The sequence below is a fragment of the Conger conger genome, chromosome 17 (assembly GCF_963514075.1).
Source record: "Conger conger chromosome 17, fConCon1.1, whole genome shotgun sequence".
NCBI classification, from domain to species: Eukaryota; Metazoa; Chordata; class Actinopteri; order Anguilliformes; family Congridae; genus Conger; species Conger conger.
The window spans coordinates 26,701,745-26,723,766 of NC_083776.1; the positions used below are offsets into that span (position 1 = coordinate 26,701,745).

At 53.2% G+C, this 22,022-nt stretch overlaps 1 protein-coding gene across 1 annotated transcript in view; it reads right to left on the reverse strand.

The window, feature by feature from the left end:
• The window catches only part of nbeal1 (neurobeachin-like 1), a 48,107-nt gene that overhangs the window by 23,090 nt on the left and 2,995 nt on the right, over positions 1–22,022 (reverse strand). The window contains 16 exon segments of the mRNA XM_061225733.1: positions 232–321; positions 467–552; positions 1,096–1,402; positions 1,628–1,747; positions 1,858–1,990; positions 3,358–3,926; positions 4,073–4,171; positions 5,643–5,726; positions 7,346–7,452; positions 7,870–8,230; positions 9,444–9,529; positions 11,751–11,833; positions 12,625–12,752; positions 13,013–13,094; positions 13,507–13,668; positions 14,957–15,048. Of these exon segments, the coding sequence (XP_061081717.1) occupies positions 232–321; positions 467–552; positions 1,096–1,402; positions 1,628–1,747; positions 1,858–1,990; positions 3,358–3,926; positions 4,073–4,171; positions 5,643–5,726; positions 7,346–7,452; positions 7,870–8,230; positions 9,444–9,529; positions 11,751–11,833; positions 12,625–12,752; positions 13,013–13,094; positions 13,507–13,668; positions 14,957–15,048 (2,589 nt within the window).

Genomic DNA, 22,022 nt, shown 5'->3' on the forward strand with positions numbered 1-22,022 from the left:
ATTTTGCACTAATTACAAGAGTTACTTCAAAGAAGATCCACTGTTATCTGTGTTTTGCTTTCCATTTTATGAGCCCCAGTTTTGCCGCACAGCACAGCCTGGTTATGGTGCTGTCATTTGAAAGCCATGGAATTCCAGAACAATGACTTGACATTTTTTTTCCCCCAAAAACCAATCTCTCCAAAGGGTTAAAATACACCTCCCTCTCTCTCTGGCTCCCTGATGGCGTACCTTGATGTCCCAGTTCACCACCTTGTTTCCTGTGAGACGGCCGTGCAGCAGGTTTGGGGACAGGTCCAGGCAGATGGGGTTCCGACAAGCCTGCGAGAAACAGGAAACAGGAAGTGACTTTCACCGTGCTCTGATCCGCTGTAATCGTCTCCTTCCCCAACGTAACCAAAGCTACGGACAGGCCGTGACATGAGCACCCACCCGTACTGACAGCGGAGGGGACAGGGCCACTCACCTTAGGGGAGTAGTGCAGCAAGAGTTTTGCGGGAAGGTCCCCAAGCTCAGACTCCTGGCTCTTGAAAGGCGAGATGCAGTTCGGTCCTGAAATTAAGGTCCGGGAAATTAAGCATCAGGTCAAAAATGTGATGAAGAAGCAAACATCCTCACACCTCTCCGCACCAATCCTCCACTCCTCCCACCTCCTCCCCCTGTACATCCACTCCTCCCACCTCCTCCCCCTGTACTTCCACACCTCCGTACTTCCACACCTCCCCTCCTCCCTCCTCCCCCTGTACTTCCACACCTCCGTACTTCCACACCTCCCCTCCTCCCTCTTCCCCCTGTACTTCCACACCTCCGTACTTCCACACCTCCCCTCCTCCCTCCTACCCCTGTACTTCCACACCTCTGTGCCTCCCATCTCCTCCCCCTGTACTTCCACACCTCTGTGCCTCCCACCTCCTCCCCCTGTACTTCCACTCCTCCCCTCCTCCCCCTGTACTTCCACTCCTCCCCTCCTCCCCCTGTACTTCCACTCCTCCCCTCCTCCCCCTGTACTTCCACTCCTCCCCTCCTCCCCCTGTGCTTCCACTCCTCCCCTCCTCCCCCTGTACTTCCACTCCTCCCCTCCTCCCCAGAGCTCACCTGCGCTGCACAGGGCCTTGACGTGCGCGGGCTGCAGGGGCTCGTGGAACACCATGACCCCGCCCAGCTGGCCCTGCAGAGAGGTGGGGCTGCCCCACTCGCTGTCCTGGGTCCCCGCGGAGATCAGTTTGGTCACAGACTCCGGCTTGCCCCCCAGCAGACCCCCCCAGCCCGGGGAAGACAGGATGCCGCCCAGCGAGGACCGGCCCGGGGCGGGCGCCATGGAAACGGGCGGGTCAGGGATCTGAGACGGGGGCGGGGTCGTGGTTCTGTGGCCAGCCGATCCGATGCAGCAGGAAGAAAAGGACTGAGAACACACACAAACACACACGGTGTTAAACAGGCTTATGTGTTATAGCCCAAACAAGTTAACACACAGAGTGAAGATCACACCAACACACCTCATTGAGACTTAAAAGACATGCCAACATGCATGTTCACCGAATTGGAGCGTTACAAATCCACCAGCAGGTCCCCGCTGACCCTCACAAACAGACCTTGAGTGCTGGGAGGGTCTTGCTATCGCACTCACCTCGGTCATTGTTGGGTATTTGAGGGGAGCAGACAGCTTCTGCTGTCCGTCCACGTAGATGAACACCTGGCTCTGCCCGAACGGCCTCTTCCCTGGCACGTGCACCACGGCGATACTGTGCTGCAGAGCACAGAGAGGAGCCTTTAAACTACAACTCCCATAATCCCCACAGGCATACACAGCGAGGGCGCTCAGGCATGAGCAGGCTGGCGATGACCTCACTCACTCACCCACAGGGAGTCGCAGAAGCAGTAGTCCGGCAGCATGACGGTCACGTACTCCTTCTTAGTGCACACCGCCACCACCAGCACCCCCGCTGAACTGATGAAGGCCTCGAACCCTGTTCCTCCTGGGGTGAAAAAACTGCAAGCAGACACACACACACGCACGCAAACATGAACACACACCCTCCGTCTGTTTTACACAGACATTTTCTCACTCCGACATGGTCTGAACTAGGGATCTTGCGATTAACCCTGCTTAAGAACGCCACGGTTCCCGAACCGTGAGAATTTGAGAAGCTACGGTATCTAGCTACGGGATTCAGCATTCTGTTCGACATCGCCCCGTCAAAGCTCCTCTCGCGCCTCACAAGTGAGTCATGTTTCAGTACACGGTGTGCTTGGGCAGCTAGCGGCTCGTTTGTGTGTGAGTGCCAAAGACAGTGTACAGAGAGGGGACTGAAAATGGAAACGCATATCCAAAGATGTTCTGGTACCATGCACACTTAAGAACATCCTAGTGTTCAATCAGGGTGCTAGTTATGGAGAAACCACGACCAACACAGAAGTCCAAAAACAGAACCCCGCACTTAGGTTCAGATCAGAGATGCTGCTCGTCCCAATCCCACCTGTCCTTCCCAGTCATTACCAACATGAGCGTTAAAGACCGCCAGTAGGACAACAGAGTCTTTCCCAAGAAGGCCAAATACTCTGAACTGCTATGAGGTGCATGAGTGCCTTCCTCTCCACCACACACCGTTGCACTGAGGTGTCCACTGCAGTAAACTCCATCCGAGTGGCTTGGGAGTCTCCCCACTCCCCACACCCGGCGTGCCTCTCACCCTGGACACCAGCACTCCACAGAGTGTGGTTCCGGTTTGGTTCGGTTCTCTCAAGCTTACCCACCAGCTCCTGCTCTTTCCCTACCAGTGAGGTAATGTTCCACACAACAACAGTCAGTTTCCGCTGCCCGAGCAAATGCCGCCCGCGTCTACTCCACTCCTGCCCTTTCCCCCCATGGGCATTACACCCGAACCCAACACTGAACCACGGGGTCCACACAGTGAAGAACACAGACAGCCGATCCAAACATCCAGACAGTGGCTGCCAACGAGCCAATCACGTCAAACAAGCCGCAGCATCTTAGAGATCATTATCTATCCCTGCATGCCCAAGCACAAGAAAAGAAAATGAAACCATTGCATGTTAGCTCATTTCAGCATTGGCCCAAAACTCTTGACTGATCTCCTGGGGCACTTCATGGTGGAGCAGTTCTGGATGGGAGTTTGCTTTCATTTTCATTCGAGCTGATTTCCCTTCTGTGTTTCCAGTAAAAAGTAGGCTGACATGTTTTATTTGCAGGACCAAGAGAACAGTGTGGAGAACATCTGATATCACCAGCATCTGATATTGTTACATACCTAGTCGATAACCCTACATTGTACCGGTGTTATATAACAGTTGCACCTCCTCTCTCTCACTCAGCTCCTCCCCCTTCCCCTCACTCACCTGTACAGCTGTTTCCTCTTCTCCCCTTTGCTGAGGCCCTGCTGGTCCTGGTCCAGCGACAGCCAGGCGAAGAAGCTGAAGGCGGAGCCGGGCCAGCGGAGGATGGTGGGCACGGCGATCCCCGCCATGCTGGGCGACAGGTCGAAGTACTGCATGGCGCTCTCCAGGCCCTGCTTGCGCACCATGCCCAGGACGGCCCGCAGCACGGGCCCCACGTAGGGGTGCGGCCGGCGGGGGTCGTCCGTGCGCAGCAGCCTCAGCAGCTGCCGGAGCTCGCCCCCGCTCAGCGACTGGCCGCCCAGCGCCCCCAGCAGGGCCACCAGGCTCTCGGCGCAGGCGCGGTGCAGCCGGGCGCGGTGCCCCAGCGCGGCCAGCAGGCGCATGGCCATGGCGGCGTTGACGCAGGTGGCCCGGGTCTGCCGGTTGATGCAGCAGAGCCGGCGCAGCCAGTCGGCCGTGAAGGTCTGCAGCTCCGCCTCCAGCTCGGGCAGCCACTGCACCAGCAGCAGGAGCGGCTGCACGTTGCTGATCCCCAAGATCCCCACCGAGGAGTGCTCCCCTTCCACCGCCTGCGGAGAGCGCGGGGGACGGGAGGAGTCGCGTCGGGGAGGGAGAACAGGAGAGGAAGTCAGGGGTATATGAAGCCGGTCTTGTTTCCTTCACTTTTAGCGTTAGTGTTAGCGTTAGCTCACGTGCTCTCCGCAGTAATTCTCACCATGTTCATCAGCTCCTTCAGCAGGTGCCGGGAGGGCTGGCCCAGGGAGTAGAGCACCTCGTACAGGTGTATGTAGCCAATGCGCTCCTTAAACACTTCCTGTAAGGCAGCACCATCAACCTTGTTTACACCATCAACACTGATTTGCTTACACAATGATCTACCCAGCCCCATTCCCCTATTTACGTTATGTGTTCCACCCCCTGTACCTGCTTCAGCACACCGTCTAATGCAGGGATCATCAGGTGTCTCATATCCAAACACAGGCCTGCCTTGCCTTTTTTCCCCAGGTAAATACAATGCATTCAGGCCCCTTCACTTCTTCCTCATTTTGTTTCCTCACAGCCGTATTCTACAATGGATTTGATTAATTTTTGAGCTCAGGTGCAACCAGTTTCCATGGCCCTTCCTGGAGATGTTTCTCTCATTGGAGTCCACCTGTGGTAAATTCAATTGATTGGACATGATTCCATCACTCTTGGAAAAAGTATCAAACCACCAAGACTCGTCCTAGAGCTGGCCACCGAGACAAACTGAGCAATCTGGTCAGGAAGGCAAACAGGATCCTGATGGTCACTCTGACAGAGCTCCAGAGGTCCTCTGTGGAGATGGGACAACCTTCCGGAAGGACAACCAACTCTGCAGCATTGCACTAATCAGGCCTTTATGGTAGAGTTATCCAATGGAAGCCATTCCTTAGGAACAAGCACAAGATAACCTGCGTGGAGTTTGCCAAAGGCATCTAAAGGACTATCAGACCATGAGAAACAAGTTTCTCTGGTCTGATGAAACTGAGAATGAAGAGCATTTGATTTGATGGCATCATGTCTGGAGGAAACCAGACACCACACCTGGCCAATACCTTCCCTCAGGAAGGAGGGAAAGATGAATGGAGCAAAGCACAGCGAGATCCTCGATGAAAACCTGCTCCAGAGCGCTCAGGACCTCAGACTGGGGCGAGGTTCATCTTCCAACAGGACAACAACCCTAAGCACACAGCCAAGACAATGCTGGAGTGGCTTTGGGACAAGTCTGTGAAAGTCCTAAAGTGGTCCAGCCAGAGCCTGAACCTGGAACCCAATCAAACATCTCTGGAGAGATCTGAAAATGGCCATCCAGCAACACTCCTCATTCAACCTGAAGGAGCTGGCAAGGATCTGCAGAGAGGAATGGAGCAACTCCCCAAACACAGGAGCGCCAAGCTTGTGACAGAAGACTCAAAGCTGTAGTGGAGTCCTGAGTAAAGGGCCTGAGTACCATGACATTTTTCTATTTCTAAAAACCTGTTTTTGCTTTGTCATTATGGGGTATTGGGTGTAGATTAATGAGGAAAAAAATTAATATAATCCAGTTTAGAATAAGGCTGTAACATAACATAAAATGTGAATTTTTGATTGCATATGAATTATGAATGCACAGTTACTGCATTAGTGCTACTGATCAGCTAGACTGTCTTCACACCCGCGTCCTGAGAGGAATGGTGGAAAACCAGCAGCGCTAAGCCCTCGAGGACCGTGATTTGATGATCCCAGGTCAGTGCGCGCGGTGCGCCGGGGAAACAGCGCCTCACCTTGGCAGCCGGAGACTTGTGCATCACGGTGGTCAGGGCTTTGATGGTGGACACGGCCAGAGAGTCCAGCCGTCCCTGGAACACCTGGGGAGGGGGAACAGCCACACGAGAACCATGGTTCAGCGGTCGCCCAATCACAGCGCGACCCTTCCCACCACCAAATCACCCCACGATCGAGCAGGAGCAAACGCGCCCAGTTATATTCCTGCCGGCCACACACTGAGGTCTGCATGCAGCACAGAGAGGGGTGAGGGCGGGTGAGGGAGGGTGGGGGGGTCACACCAGGGCAAGCTGACACCTTGCCAAATACACCACACCAACGACACGTCCCGCTAAGGCATGCAGCATCCGTCCTAACTCTGGCAGGAGTATAAGGGGGCAGTTCAGATCCCGTTGGTGAAAGTCTGACATCTGAATCACCGATTACCCACCCCCCCCCCATTCTGAGAATTCAGGATTCTGATCTGAGGAAGAAATCCTTCTGCTCCAGGTCATTAAACGCCCACGCTACAAAGTAAAAAGCCTCATAGTGAGGAGGCCCAACTCATTGCGTTTAGGCTTTAAAACAGTCCCTGTACTCTGGAGAAAAAAGCTTTCAAGAGGGACCCCGGACTTCACCGTACACCCCAAAAATACCCACACACGTACACACACGCATGCACAAAGCAACACCCACCCACATACAAATACACACACACATACACACAGTCCTGTCCAGCTGCCTCCATCTCTTCATCAACACAGAGAGGCTTCTGTCACATCATGACCAATCCCCCCCCCCCCCCCCCCCTCCCCCCGCCCCCAGACAGGAAGCAGCTTGGGCCAGCTGGAGAGGCTGTGGTTCCAGACAAAGAGCATAAGAAAAAAAAAAATACAAATAAAAATCGATGAGACACACAGTGTGACTGTTGACGCACACGCAAGCAGTGACATCGCAGCATACCCACAACCGCATATCACATGACCCAAATCAAAGGGAGAGAAGGATGGGGAATCAACAGCATGGGAGAGCAGCCAGTGAGACCCCTCCATCACAAGACCACAGCAGGCCAAACCGCACCCCACTGTACAGGGTGCTGGAGCTGACTACAGCTTATGACGGGCGCCCATGCCTGTACAGGTAAATACAGGTGGCGACATGGGACGCCGGGGCCGTGGGCAGGGCCTTGTGCTGGAGGGGCGTATGGGCAGAAGGAGGCAGGGCAGTACCTGAGGCTCACTCACTCCTGTCAGTAATCTGTTGGTTAAATCTTTCTGGCTCTTCTCTGCTCCCTTACATATAGCATTAACCAGCTGTTGGGTGAACAACACGCAGTGTCAGGCAACTCAGAGAGAAACGGGAGAGGAGCAGAAAAGGAGAGGGGGCAGAGGGGGGGGGAGGACACGGGCACAACAGAGGGGAAGGAGAGGAGGAGGAAGGGAGGGAGGAAAGGAGGGCGGAACAAAAGAGGGAGGGAGCAGAGGGGGGGCAGTGCTTCTGGTGCTCCGGCACTAGGGAGAGAAGGTCATGCACAGTGAAACACAGTGGCAGGTCAGGATCAGTGTGCTGTTGCGCGGTCATTTGCACACTTTAGCGCTGCTGTGCGCACACACACGTTACACAGCAGCCTGAGAGCGGAGGCCGGGCTCTGGCTCCGGGCGGGGGGGGCGCGTGTCGGTGCGTGTCAGGGGGAGAGCGCAGGAGCGTCGGGGGCAGGGCCTACCTTGCTGTTCTGCAGCAGGCGGGTCAGGTGCTCGAAGCAGTTGCTGTTGAGGAAGATGGCCTGCAGAACGGGCCGGTCGGGGCACTCAAACATCTCTCTGATGGTGTCTGAGGGAGAGAGGGGGGTGTGACGTCAGAGGTAAGTGCTAAATGTTTGGCATTCATATTGCGCCTTTATCCACAGCGCTGTACAATTCATGCCTTTCATTCACCCATTCATACACAAACTCACACTCACACACCAATAGTGATTGGCTGCCATGCAAGACACCAACCAACTCGTCAGGAGCAATTGGGGATCAGGTGTCTTGCCCAAGGACACTTCGACACAGCCCTGGCGGGGGATCGAACCCTCTGACTGCCAGACGACTGCTCTTACCTTCTGAGCCAATGTCGCCCATCAGGGGGTGAGGGCCGTGCGGTCAGTGGGTGGGGCGGGTGTGAGGTCAGAGGTCAGGGGGTGGGGGCCGTGCGGTCAGTGGGCGGGGCGGGTGTGAGGTCAGAGGTCAGGGGTCGGGGACTCACCCAGCATGTGGACCTGCAGGGCCACGAAGCGGCTCTCCCAGTGCCGGGACCGCTTCTGCTGGGCGGGCGTGCCGCGACCTTTGGCCTGCAGGGCGGCGGGGTCAGAGTTGAGCAGCTTGAAGTAGTTCTCCAGCACGGAGCCGATCTCCACCTGCCGCTGGTCGGAGCTGCTGGCCAGGAGGCGCTGCACCACCTCGCGCAGGCAGCCCAGCGTCAGCAGCGCCCGGCGGTCCGGGGCCGAGGAGTCCCCCGAGTCCCAGTCGTCCGAGTCCCAGTCGTCCGAGTCCCCGCACTCGCAGTCCGCCAGCACCCGCATCAGCACCTCCATGGTGGCCGGGGAGATGGCCTGGAGCGCGTTCCGCTGAGGAGGGGGGCCAGACACGGCGGTCAGGCCACAGGACGCACGCCACCACGCCTAAAGCGGGGGCTCCCAGCCCTCCCCGTTAACACAAAACGTCCTCACAATGTTATAACGTTGGCAAAACGTTTCAGTAACACCGTGAGAACGTTTCGCGTTCGCCGGGGCCGGTACGGAAGTGCCGGCTTTCGCAGTTCGGAGGTCTGAAACATCGTGTTCGGCATTACTGTAGAGCGCAATCCACTTTTCAATAAAACCCCGTTTGTGCGTCAGTGTGTCATTACATACACAAATACCGCCACTGTGGAGAGCAGGGAACAGCTGGGAAAGTCCTATTCTCATTGATTTCATTTCATGGCCCAACTACAGAGCTGGATTAATGTTGATTTCATTTATCCTACTGACATTTAACTTTTAGCTCCTGACATTACTCAAGCGCAACGTTGGCAATGGCAAGAACCGATTTAGCAGTTTCGAATTAGACGAGGAACAGCTAATGGATTAATACGCAAACTACAGTGCATCAAAAGAGTGGCTCATTTAAACTGCTGATGTCTGTAAAAAGCTCAGAAATATAACAAATCTGCTGAAAAATGATAGATATCTTTAACTCTCCATCATACACCAAAAGGCAGTAGATTCTGTTTTTTTACAGACAAACTGTGTGTGGCAGCCTCAGCACTGAAGTGATGGATTAGGATGCTCCATCCAGTGGCTGATGTCACACACACACATCACTGTGCTCCTCTTACTCACACACACTCACACATCACTGTGCTCCTCACACACACACTCACACACTCACACACTCACACATCACTGTGCTCCTCTCACACACACACATCACTGTGCTCCACCCACACACACACACACACACATCACTGTGCTCCACCCACACACACACACACACATCACTCTGCTCCACATCCACACACACATCACTGTGCTCCACTCACACACACACACACATCACTGTACTCCACCCACACACACACACACACATCACTCTGCTCCACATCCACTCACACATTACTGTGCTCCTCTCACACACACACACACACACACATCACTGTGCTCCACACACACACACACACACATCACTGTGCTCCCACACACACACACACACACACACACACACACACACACACACACACACACACACACACACACACACACACACACACACACACACACACACACGACTGGGCTCACTCACCTGTCCCCCCGCCACCACGGCTCCAAACAGGTGCAGCAGCCCGCATTTCAGACTGCCCTTCAGGTGCTCGCTCTCCTGGAAGCACTCTGAGAGAGAGAGAGGCACAGACACTGCTTTACACACACACACACACACACACACACACACACACACACACACACACACACACGCAGACAAACACTCCATTGCAGCAGCTGTGTGTCACATGACTCAGCTCACAGGATGTGCTCACCAACGGCTTATCAGGGCTTCACTTGTTTTACCCCCCCCCCCCGTCCCAAACACAGTCACCACAGCGCCCCCCTCTCCCCCCCCGCCCCAGGTACCGACCGCAGTCACCCAAGGGCCTCGGCGCACACGGTTACACATTAACACGTCCGTCAACATGCCCCGCTCCCCCGTCTCTCACACACACGCAGAATTCACACTGGCCTCATAAACAGCAAAGGCCTTGTCCCGCACAGCTCCAGCATTTACAGCACATGAGCACCAATGATCAGGCCCCCCTGCCTCACCCAAACATCCATTTTACACAACTGGCTGCTACTATCCTGGCCTTTACATCACCGAGTGGTAAACTGTCCCTGTGCAGGGAGAGGTGGTCTGTCAGCCACTCACTAAAGGAGTAAGTTAGACTGAAGAACTGAACAAGAAAGCGTCCTTAAATTGTTCAGTGTGTGTTTGAGTAAGCGGAGTCAGTCAGTCAGTCAGTGAGTTTAGAAGGCCTCAGTGGGCTGAAGGTATGTCTTCCTGTAAACACAGAAAGCCGGCCTAGAGGACATCGCCCTTGCGCAGAGTATCAGCTGGTTGGGGAGGAGCAAATTCCACCCAATCAGAACAAGGTTAGAGCAGTCCGTCCCAGGCGGAGAGAGATCCGATTGGCTGAGAGTGGTAACGCGCAGGCCACCTGTCGCCGCCGTTCCGGGCAGGTTGCAGTGGAGGCCCGCGGCGGGTGTGGTCGCCGTGGAGACGATAAGGAAGCGCAGACACACAGAGGCCGTCTGTGTGCAGAGGCTGCTGCGACCGCAGACCAGCCCACCACTTCAGTCTCAGTCTGTTAGAGCGGCCTGCAAACAGAGCGCTCACAAAGCGCCCATTATTCCCCAGTGGAGAGAGAGAGAGAGAGAGAGAGGGAGAGGGAGAGGGAGAGGGAGAGGGAGAGGGAGAGGGAGAGGGAGAGGGAGAGGGAGAGGGAGAGAGAGAGGGGGAGAGAGAGGGGGAGAGAGAGAGAGAGAGAGAGAGAGAGAGAGGGAGAGAGAGAGAGAGAGAGAGAGGGAGGGGGAGAGAGAGAGAGAGGGAGAGAGAGAGAGAGAGAAGGAGAGAGAGAGAGAGAGAGAGAGAGAGAGAGGGAGAGGGAGAGGGAGAGGGAGGGAGGGAGAGAGAGAGGGAGAGAGGGAGAGAGAGAGAGAGAGAGCCCTGTGGGGCTGGGTCTTGGCCACAGAGAAGTGGCCTTTCTGTTTGCACAGGAACCTGCTTTTCCTTATTCACTACTACTAATACTTCCCTTCAGAAATTCAAAAAAATAAAATGATCAATAACAGTCAGTTGAAGCGCAGAGCGCTTGGTCTACTCAGGCCACACCCCCCATGCACACGCAGGAGGGCTTTACACCGGACACCCTGACCCAACAAAGAGTTGAGAGACTTTCTGGCTGCCAATCAGGTTTGACAGCCTGTGTGGTGCCAACCGTGCTGTAAGATGAGAATGCACACACAAAGGCTGAGCTATCCAAATCTAACCGCCCAATCGACCGCTGTCTGTGGCACACATTTCTCAGTCGGACTTGAATCAAGTACATACTTTAAATATTTTGTAAGTGCAGTATACTTTCATACTCATTACATGAGTGTATAATCTGAAACCATGTTTGCTGATCCCAGCGAGTAAACAAAAAAACTAAACTGATGCTGGTTTTAAAACCAAGTAGCCGGCAAGAATATCATAAGTGCGTTCACAGTTAAAGTAGATACCGCAGACTCAAGACCAGTGTCTGCTGGTTCTCCATTTTTAGCACTTAAAGAGCTAGACTCAAGTCTCCGACTGAATGGGTCATACACCTGGCTTCAAATACCCAAACCAGCTACAGGTTAATAGAGAAGCCACTAAAACCTCCAGACACTGCAGACCTCCAGAACTGAGCTGAACGATTTGAAAGTGATGCCTTATTCCAGGACTGCTTCATAAAGCACATGCACAGTCTAGAGGAAAGGGCCTGTAGCCTGTGCATATTAGGTGTGTGTGTGTGTGTGTGTGTGTGTGTGTGTGCGCGTGTGTGTGTGTGTGTGTGTGTCAGACTGACGGACTTACGGTAGAAAAATGGGACAAACTCCACAGTCAGGGGCGCAGCCTTGTACTTCTGTCTGCTCCTCTCTACTGCACTGAGCTGCTCCCTGCAGACACACAGACAGACAGTGAGCACAACAGCTACCACACAGACAGCCCTTTATGAAGTGGGTGTTAGTAGTTAGTGGGGGAGGTAGAATTTATTGTGTCTGTTCAAGAGGGAAAGATTACAGAGCCACATTAAATGTGGGAATTTGACCAAAACAGCCTGAGCGGTACTACTGTTTGACATAAGTGCCATAGCAACAGTCTGGACCTCAGTTTGAGGATGTCCCCATCACTGCATTACTCATGGACCAGAGGGCGCCTCCTACTGGCCAACCTCCACTACTTTCACCAGCAGCCTGTTCTCCTGTCCAAGTCCTACCCAGGCCCAGCCCTGCTTAGTCAGGAGGCAGGGGTCCTGTACCCCTTACAGATGTTACCCTTGCTATACTTCACACACGGTCTCTTATGCTAAGGTTAGGCGTACCCGCACACACACACACAGTGCCTCTTATGCTAAGGTTAGGCGTACCCGCACACACACACACAGTGCCTCTTATGCTAAGGTTAGGCATACCCACACACACACACAGTGCCTCTTATGCTAAGGTTAGGCATACCCACACACACACACAGTGTCTCTTATGCTAAGGTTAGGTATACCCGCACACACACACAGTGTCTCTTATGCTAAGGTTAGGTATACCCGCACACACACACACAGTGTCTCTTATGCTAAGGTTAGGCGTACCCGCACACACACACAGTGTCTCTTATGCTAAGGTTAGGCATACCCGCACACACACACACACACACACACACACAGTGTCTCTTATGCTAAGGTTAGGCGTACCCGCACACACGGTGTCTCCAGTTGTGGTACGGGTCGTAGAGACTCTCGCAGAAGGCCAGGGCGTGCCGCACAAACTCCTCCGCTGGAGTCTGGTCTGCCAGCTCCTTCTCCTTTGTCCTACTCTTCAGCTGAGAGGGGAACAGGCATCAGCAGAGCACACAGACACTCAAAACATACAGTATATCAGCAGAGCACGCACACAGACAGACACTCAAAACATACAGTATATCAGCAGAGCACACACACAGACAGACACACAGACTGGCATTGCATTGCACAGCCATATACAGAGACACAGTCAAGCAGACATCAGAGCACACAGACGGACAGATACGGACGCAGACAGGCTGCAGAGAGCGAACGCCCCAGCGATATGTGCGTGCTTCACCTGCTGAATGTACAGCGTTGTTATGGTGATGACGTGGTTGATGTAGGAACAGGTGCCGATCTCCTCCACATTAGCGAGGTTCCTGCAGAAACACAAACGCACATACAACTGTGGTGAAATATCCTGTACCCCACCCCCTCTCCTGCCCCTGTCCTGACCAGCGCCCTGCCCCCCTCTCCTGCCCCTGTCCTGACCAGCGCCCTGCCCCCCTCTCCTGCCCCTGTCCTGACCAGCACCCTGCCCCCCTCGCTTGCCCCTGTCCTGCGCCCAGCCCCCCTCTCCTGCCCCTGTCCTGACCAGTGCCCTGCCCCCCTCTCCTGCCCCTGTGCTGACCAACCCCCAGCGCCCTGCCCCCCTCTCCTGCCCCTGTCCTGACCAGCGCCCTGCCCCCCTCTCCTGCCCCTGTCCTGCGCCCAGCCCCCCTCTCCTGCCCCTGTCCTGCGCCCAGCCCCCCTCTCCTGCCCCTGTCCCGACCAGTGCCCAGCCCCCCTCACCTGCAGATGACGATGAGGAACTTGACGAGCAGCAGGGCCAGGTTCTGCTGCTCCTGCTCCAGCCCGTCTGACACCTTGTTGACGCACTGCAGCAGCTGGTGACGCAGCACCTGGAGGATGTTGTCCGGCAGCAGTGACATCACCGGGGGAACCTCCTCCAGCCTGGCACGCAGGGAGAGCAGTGTCACAGAGAGGCAGAGTGGTAGGAAACAGTTAGGGTTAGGGTTAGTCGGCCTATAAGAGTTAGAGAGTGAGTCTGTAAGAGTTAGAGAGTGAGTCTGTAAGAGTTAGAGAGTGAGTCTGTAAGAGTTAGAGAGTGAGTCTGTAAGAGTTAGAGAGTGAGTCTGTAAGAGTTAGAGAGTGAGTCTGTAAGAGTTAGAGAGTGAGTCTGTAAGAGTTAGAGAGTGAGTCTGTAAGAGTTAGAGAGTGAGTCTGTAAGAGTTAGAGAGTGAGTCTGTAAGAGTTAGAGAGTTGGCCTGTAAGAGTTCAAATGTTTATCCACTGAAGAATGTTAAAAGGTTATCCCATGCTAATCTTATCCACCATTTACAGTACATCACCTTTCCCACAGTCCAACCCACACAAGCTGCATTCCCACAAACACACACAAACACTTTTTCACAAACACTCATGCTTGGGCAGGACGCCATCTCACTGAGTATGAGTATGCACCATATATGTGCTGGAGTGTTTATATGAACGCATATCTACGTGTGTTTGTATGAACGCGTGTGCATTTGTGTATGTAAGTGGTGTGGTTGTATGTGGTGTGTGTGTGCATGCACGTGGCGTGCTTGTGTGTGTGTGTGTGTGTGTGTGTGTGTGTGTGTGTATGTACATGGTGTGTGTGTGCGTGTGTGTGTGTGTGTGTGTGTGTGTGTGTGTGGGTGTGTGTATGTACGTGGCATGTGTGTGTGTGTGTGTGTGTGTGTGTGTGTATGTACGTGGTGTGTGTGTGCGTGTGTGTATGTATGTGGTGTGTGTGTGTGTGTGTGTATGTATGTATGTGGTGTGTGTGTATTCTACAACAGTGAGCGCAGGGGAAAGGGTGCAGCTGCAGTAGAGTGGGGGAGGGGAACAGCACAGTGGATCTAATGGGATTTAATCCATTTCTCACACTGCACTCCCCCTCTCCAATCCCAGCATCCCTGAGTGTTACATAACCTAATCTGACTGGGCACTCCAGCAGTCATGTGACCACTGCTGGGAGACGGCATCCTCTTACGGGATCGCACTCGCTCTCACACATACAGGAAACGGCAGACATTAATTCAATCAACGACGACTGATGAGGTCATCTCTCCGGGACGCTGCCACTGCCAATCCTGGGAACCCCATCTACAGCCTGCCCCCTTGCTCACACGCCTACCTTTCATAAAACCAAAAAATGCATTGACTGGTTGGCTGCTGTGACTGACAGGCACGAGAGCCAATAGCAGGGGGTCCTCACCTGGAGGGCGGTTTCTCGAAGTCCACGTCCAGGCATCTCTCATAGGAGCCGACAAAGTTCTCCAGCCACAGCTTCAGGTAGTCCGGGTCCTTCTGCAGGGGGACGGAGGAGGCAGTGAGAGAGGGGCAGCCTGTATCCTGGTGGCTAAGGTACATGACTGAGACCCAGAAGGTTGGTGGTTCAAGCCTAGGTGTAGCCACGATAAGATCCCCACAGCTGTTGGGCCCCTGAGCAAGGCCCTTAACCCTGCATTGCTCTGGGGGGGGGGGGGGGTGGTGGTCCCGTGCTTTGTCTAATCAACTATAAAAGTCACTTAGGATAAAAGGGTCAGCTGACTAACAAATTATTATTATGAAGGGCAAAGGTCACCCAACAGGCCCAGCACACAGAGGCTGGCTCTGCCGTGCGCCATGGCAACGGCTGAGATGTGATGAGCGAGCACAGGAAGCAGGTGGGTCCAGGTATGCGCACACCTGTACGCTCCAAACAGGCCCCGCCACATTCCCACAGTCTGCTGCACACATTCCCAACATGCCAGGAACAACACAGCACACAGGGGCAGGGAAAGAGAGAGAGAGAGAGAGAGAGATAGATAGATAGATAGATAGATAGATAGAGAGATAGAGAGAGAGAGAGAGGACTCACAAAATAGGAAAATTAAGGCAAGAACACTACATCTTTAAAATAAATCTGCCCTCAGAGGTAGAGGTTGCCTTTCCTCTTGTGTGAGAGTGGCGACAGTGTGGTTTAGGCAACACAGTATGTTGCCACTAACCACAAACTGAGGGACAGCCAGTAACATCAATATATAGAACAAAATAAAGACCTCTGAGACCATTTTGGCCTCTCGTGTGCTTGTCTTTTAGACTTGTCTTTTAGAATTAAATTAATTTCTTTACTGTGCATGTTTATGTCTGCTAAATTGGCTATTGCTTAGCGGTTATCCTTTATGTCAATATACATTTTGCCAATGCAAGTGTACCCCTGCCACGGCAATAACACTAATGAAGAGAGATGGACAGAAAGAGAGAGTGAAGCAGAACAGAGGAGTACTCTGTACATGACACAGGGAGTCTGATACACAGTTACGGAACGGCTGGGAGGCGTAACCTTTATAACAGGAAGCACTTTAACAGCCATTTGCAGTGACATCATCAAGCGAGAGACTGTCTCTCTGTACAAGAGAGAGTGAGAGAGAGAGAGAAAACGGCACATCAGTTTGAGGCCCAGAGGTTGACAAATGTCCATTGAGATGCCCTTGCTGGGAGGGAACAGACCCCACCTCCTGGGTCAGACCCCCACCCAGAACCCCCCCCTAACGCCCCTCCTGCCACACCCCACCGCAAATACGCACGCACACACACAAATATATATTCTAGAAAGACACCAGGAACACAGAACGCCAAACATGCCTCGGCGCAGCGGTAAAAGAGGACAGTATAGGTGCTTCACAGCCAGAACAGAGGGCCCTTATCCAGACTGCTTCACAGGGACAAGCCTCAAATAAGAACAACTGGTGCACTCACAGCTCAGGGAAAACAGCGCAGTGCTCCCGGTCTCCTTATTTCAGGTTACTCCCTGTGAAGCACTGTGGGTAAGGGTCCTTCTGTTTTCTACACATACACGCGCAAGGATGAAAAACACACGCGCACGCACACACACACGCGCACGCACACACACACACACACACACACAAGGTACAAGGAAGGAAAAAACACACATACATACACACACACACACACACACACACACACACACACAGAAACAAGCACACACAAGGTGCAAGGAAGGAAAAAACACATACATACACACACACACACACACACACACAGAAACAAGCACACACAAGGTGCAAGGAAGGAAAAAACACACATACATACACACACACACACACACACACAAGGAAATGCGCGCCCACACACACACAAACACACACACACAGAAACAGAAACAAGCACACACAAGCAAGGAAAAACCACACACACACACACACAAAGGAAGGAAACGAGCGCGCCCACACACACACACACACACACGCGCACACACGCGCACACACGCGCACACACGCGCACACACGCGCACACACGCGCACACACACGCACACACGGTCACGCAAACACAAGCACTGAAAAACAAGGACCTTTGGACAGGAGGCACCCTGTTGCAAAAGAGTGGACTTACTAACTTTTGAAGATCAGGCTCCAGGCTCATCACAGTGCTACAGATCTAATCTATTCTATAGATATCTTTTACAGTTTTCCACGTCTCATTGGCTGGAGCGGTCGGGGCTCATCAGAGAGGTCTGTGGTCCGCAGTCTCACCCTTCTCAGCGCTCGTTAATGTAGGGCATGTGACCCACTCTCTCGCACACACACTGCTGGCCCTGGTCACATGACCGCCCTGCCTGCAGCACGGCCACACACCACTGTCACATGACCCGCCCCCCGGGCTGAGCCGCGGCGCAGAGCTGTCCCCCGCCCCCCCCGTGTGTGCGTGTGTGGGGGGCATCGCTTCAGTGAGAACGCAGGTGCGGAGTGCCTGCCCCCCCAGACACAGAAAGAGAAACCGCAGCTCTATAACGGCACACGGGCTTTCGTTTACATTCGTTTTGCCGATACCTGAAACCTTGCCATTTACTGTCAACCTCCACAGCAGGGTGAAACCGGTTTGGTGCAAGACATGCAAATGTTTCCATGATAACGACAGTGTACAGAAAACAGCACTGATGGAGGTGATGGCCTGGGGTTACAAACCAAGCTGATTCACACCCCCGAAGCGAAAATGTTGTGTCAGAAATGACCCTTGGAGTGTCAGGACAGGTCACCTCTGTGCGCCGACAAGCTACAGACACCAGTCGGCTGTGTTAATTAGCTTACAGACGACCCGGCGTGTTCAGGTGCTCTCATCACTAAACGCGCTGCGGGTCCTCCCGCAGACGGCCTGACTTAACTTAACCCCACCTTCACCTCAATGTGCTTTTACACTCGCCCACACTAACCCGCTCTCTCTGAGCTCTGCGTGAGGCAGCCGCCCTGGAGCCGAGCAGGGAGGACGGGCCCATGCATGCAATCACAGACAATACGGGCTTTTTTAATCCAATAACTTTATTTATATTCTTATGAAATAACTTATTAGACAAGGTCACTGCACAGTAACATTTCTGTAAATGCAGCCAGGGAAGCTAACTGGCGCCTGTATACCTTGGGTGGCATGTCTTTGGATTGTGGGGGGAAACTGGAGTACCAGGAGGATGCCCATGTGAACACGGGGAGAGTGAGAACTCCACACAGGTTCAGTACAGTTCAGTCAGTACAACGGCACTGTCCCAACGGGGATCGGGACCTGTAGCCTCTCTATCGCAAGCCCTGTCCCCTGGTATTTACACTACATCGCCGCGGATTCATTACGTAAGACGCAGAGTGGAGTGCAAAAAGCAAAGGGCTCTGCTGCTTACCTTTCAGGGGGTTCAACCTTCAGTTTTTACAGCGAGACGATTAACCTGCTTTCAGTCACCCCATTACATCATTCAGAAAGGTCCGCTGCATCACACAGGGATGATTCAACGCTGAGCGATGAGGTGTCATTTGGCATAGGATAATCTCTTATCTCCAAGGTGGAGCCATTCGGAGTAGACCAATGTCATATCTCCATGGTGGAGTCATTCAGCGTAGACTAATCTCATATCTCCAAGGTGGAGCCATTCGGCATACGCTAATCTCACATCTCCGTGTCATTTGGCATAGACTAATGTCATATTTCCTTGTCATTTGGAGTAGACTAATCTCATATCTCCGTGTCATTTGGAGTAGACAAATCTCATATCTCCGTGTCATTTGGAGTAGACAAAGCTCATATCTCCGAGGTGGTGTAATTCGCAGTAGACGAATCCGCGTGTCCTACAGCAGTCTGGCCAGGACACTGACCTCAATCACCCTCACATTGAAGAGGAAATATTTCACAGCACTTAGGTTAGGCAAATTAAATACCGCACATTGTCACTGATATAAACTGATAGTTATCAAAACAAATATGTTATCCAAATGTCTTTTTTTTTTTTTTTTAAGCGGTCATGCTTGGTCCTTTATTTTCTCTGTGCTTTTCATCAACATCTGAGAGAGCACGCACAGGTAAAAACTCTGCACTGAACTATGGGAAACGGCTGCATACGCTAAAGATAAGATCAAAAAAGGAACATCATACTGATATGCCAAATGGCTTGACAGAGCAATGACCAACATGTGTAAAGATGATTCATTTTAAACGGGAGCTTAAGACAGTCGGTCCTCCAGCTCATCTTCATTATTCTGTCCAAATCTGAGAAGTGCCATCTTGTCAGGCAGGATAATAGATGCATTGTGGACTTTTTTTCCCTTGAGGAGCATGCCAGCCTTCCCTCCGATAAGGACAAGGCAGCAAACTGTTTACGTGTCGATAAATGATGGAGACAGCAGATAGAGGGACAGTAAAATAAATACTCCGACTTTGTGGCGGAGATATACCCTGAGGGCTCCCAGACGGGCACAGTCGTGGTGACCCCGCCCAACATCGACCGAGGAAAACCTCAGCTGCGGCTAAATTTGGTTCTCCTGTCCAGCCCACTGCCCCACCCCCCCCAGCAGAAAGCCGCTAGGTTTGGCCTGTTCAGAGAACGTTTACGCAGTCGTGCCACAACCACTCTTCCACGAGAGGCCCCGCCCACCAGGGGCAGAGGGGACCGGCAGGGATAAGAGGAGGTTTCTGGAATGTTTTTTCCAAGTCAGTGTTCTAGAACTTCCAATTAACAGTAGTGATTGTTGCATCAGCATTAGAACATCAAGTTAAGAACATTCTAATCACACACATGTGATCTTACACCTTTAAGGGTTAAAGTAGGGATAAGATGGCTGTAATATCACCCCTTAGTGATGTCATGTGCACAATGGTCTTATTGCCATTTTATGACCCCTGATGAGGAGCAGAAAGTCACCTGGTTAATCAAAGCACATTCTGACACGCTCTCATATAAGTTAACATGTATTAAAAAAAAGTGTTCAAATCTGAAATGGTGAGGTCAGAAAGTGATTGATTTGTGATGTAATGCCCCGACTGGTCAAAAGAAAATGGCCCCCCAGAAATGGCATCATGTCTCGACCAATCTAATCCGAGTTAATATAGTGCCTTTAAGTCACAGACACTGCACAGAGAGGGGCCGAGAGACTGAACCACATACAGGCCTGTGATGTCACTGTTCCTATGGTATTTATAGTGCACTGTGGTCACACTGAGCCATACTGTGTGGCTTGGCTGGCATTCAACCAGTCACACAGCAGCACTGGCAGGAAACACCCTATACATGCACATTATAAAGGCCCGGCTGTTTATAGCCTGTGACATGCATGCCATATCATGGGCATCTGGAGACTCACATGAACATGGGGAGGTTAAAGGCTCCGCTTTGAGGAATATCAGGACAGGGCGAACGCACACAGGTGCCGTGAGATTACCGACACCACTGCTGTCATTGTTGCCGTTGCCATGGAAGCGGGCGTTGTACCCAGGCCACTCCCCCCTCTGTGCCCTCTGTGTAGAAGCTGATTAAACTGTAACCTGGAGACAAACCACAAAAGCAGGAAATAAACCCAGCTTGGGATAATCTGCTTGGGTACATACGTGAAATCGCAGCACTTCCCTCCCCCTTGTTCTTGCTTTCTGTTTCTCTTGCTCGGCCTCTCAGCTGGTGTTAAAACGCTGTGTGTTGCTGTGAAATGGCTCCCTCAGTAATTACGGCTGAGTATGAAAGTGTGGAGGGCAGGAGGAAGGCCGGCGGATAGAGAGTGCTGCCTGTGTCTGCAGGCACTTCCTGCAAAGGACTGAGTGTGTGTGTGTGCACGTGTGTGTGTGTGTGTGTGTGTGTGTTTGTACACGCGCTGGAGGCAGAGACCTTCCACACCCCACTGACACATTGCCCTTGTCAGAGGTGAACCACCCAGCTGCTCCACAGCAGACAGAAGCTTGCAGCCGAGCAGGTTTGGAGTCCCCAAGCAAGAGCTGCAGGTCAGTACAGGTCTGTCAGGTTCCACTTCCTCCTCCAGCCCAGCTGAGACAGAGCTGAGCTGAGACAGAGCTGAGCTGAGACAGAGCTGAGCTGAGACAGAGCTGAGCTGAGACAGAGCTGAGCTGAGACAGAGCTGAGCTGAGACAGAGCTGAGCTGAGCTGAGCCAGGGCCGGTGACACCAGCACTGAGCCACAGCCCACTGGCAGAGGGGCAGAGGGGCAGAGGGGCAGAGGGGCAGAGGGGCAGAGGGGCAGAGGGGCAGAGCGCATTGGGCTGTCAGCCCTCACAGCCTGAAAACCACAGTCGTTTTTTCCGTCACTGCGTAGCCACTTTTCTTCCATGGCCAGAGTTGCCATCTATGGGCTTTAGCAACACACACGTGCCTGTCCCCGTGGCAGTGAACCCAAGCTTCTATCTTCACGCAGATTTATACAGTACATTTCACCCCCGGAAAGCAATTCAAGAATCCTAGCTGGAGGAAGTGCCAGAGCCAAAATGGCAGCCGAAAAATGTGGGTCTTGAGCCAAGATGCCGAAATGTCTCTGCCTGACCTTGCAGTGAGAATTTTGGCTGGGGCCAGGGATGCCCCCCCCCCAGCCAGGTGAACAGTAGGGCTGAAAGGGGAAGCCATGTGGGGGACTCCCAGAACAGCGGAGCCCTCAGCCACAGGAGGGTGCAGAGCTCTGGGGTCTGCCCCACAGCCATGGCCAGCCTTCCCCCCTGTGCCTCCTGATCGGCGCCATCATCACCCAATCTCCCTGGATTCCTCAGAGGCTGACGGAACTCTCCGACCGACAGGGCAGGCTGAGCTGAGCCGCGACTTGAGCCCCCCCCAAAACTGGGAGGGATTTGTGAAGGCAAACACTCACCCAGCAGTTTGAAAGGACAGAGCAACGGCCAGTGTGAGCTTTCTGTGCTGTGTGTGCAAAGCTAATACAATTCTGCAATTAAGTACAGCTTACGCCAATAAAGTGATGGTACACTACTATGCTCTGACGTGCTCAGAACAAGATTCCTTCACTCAGCGTGGG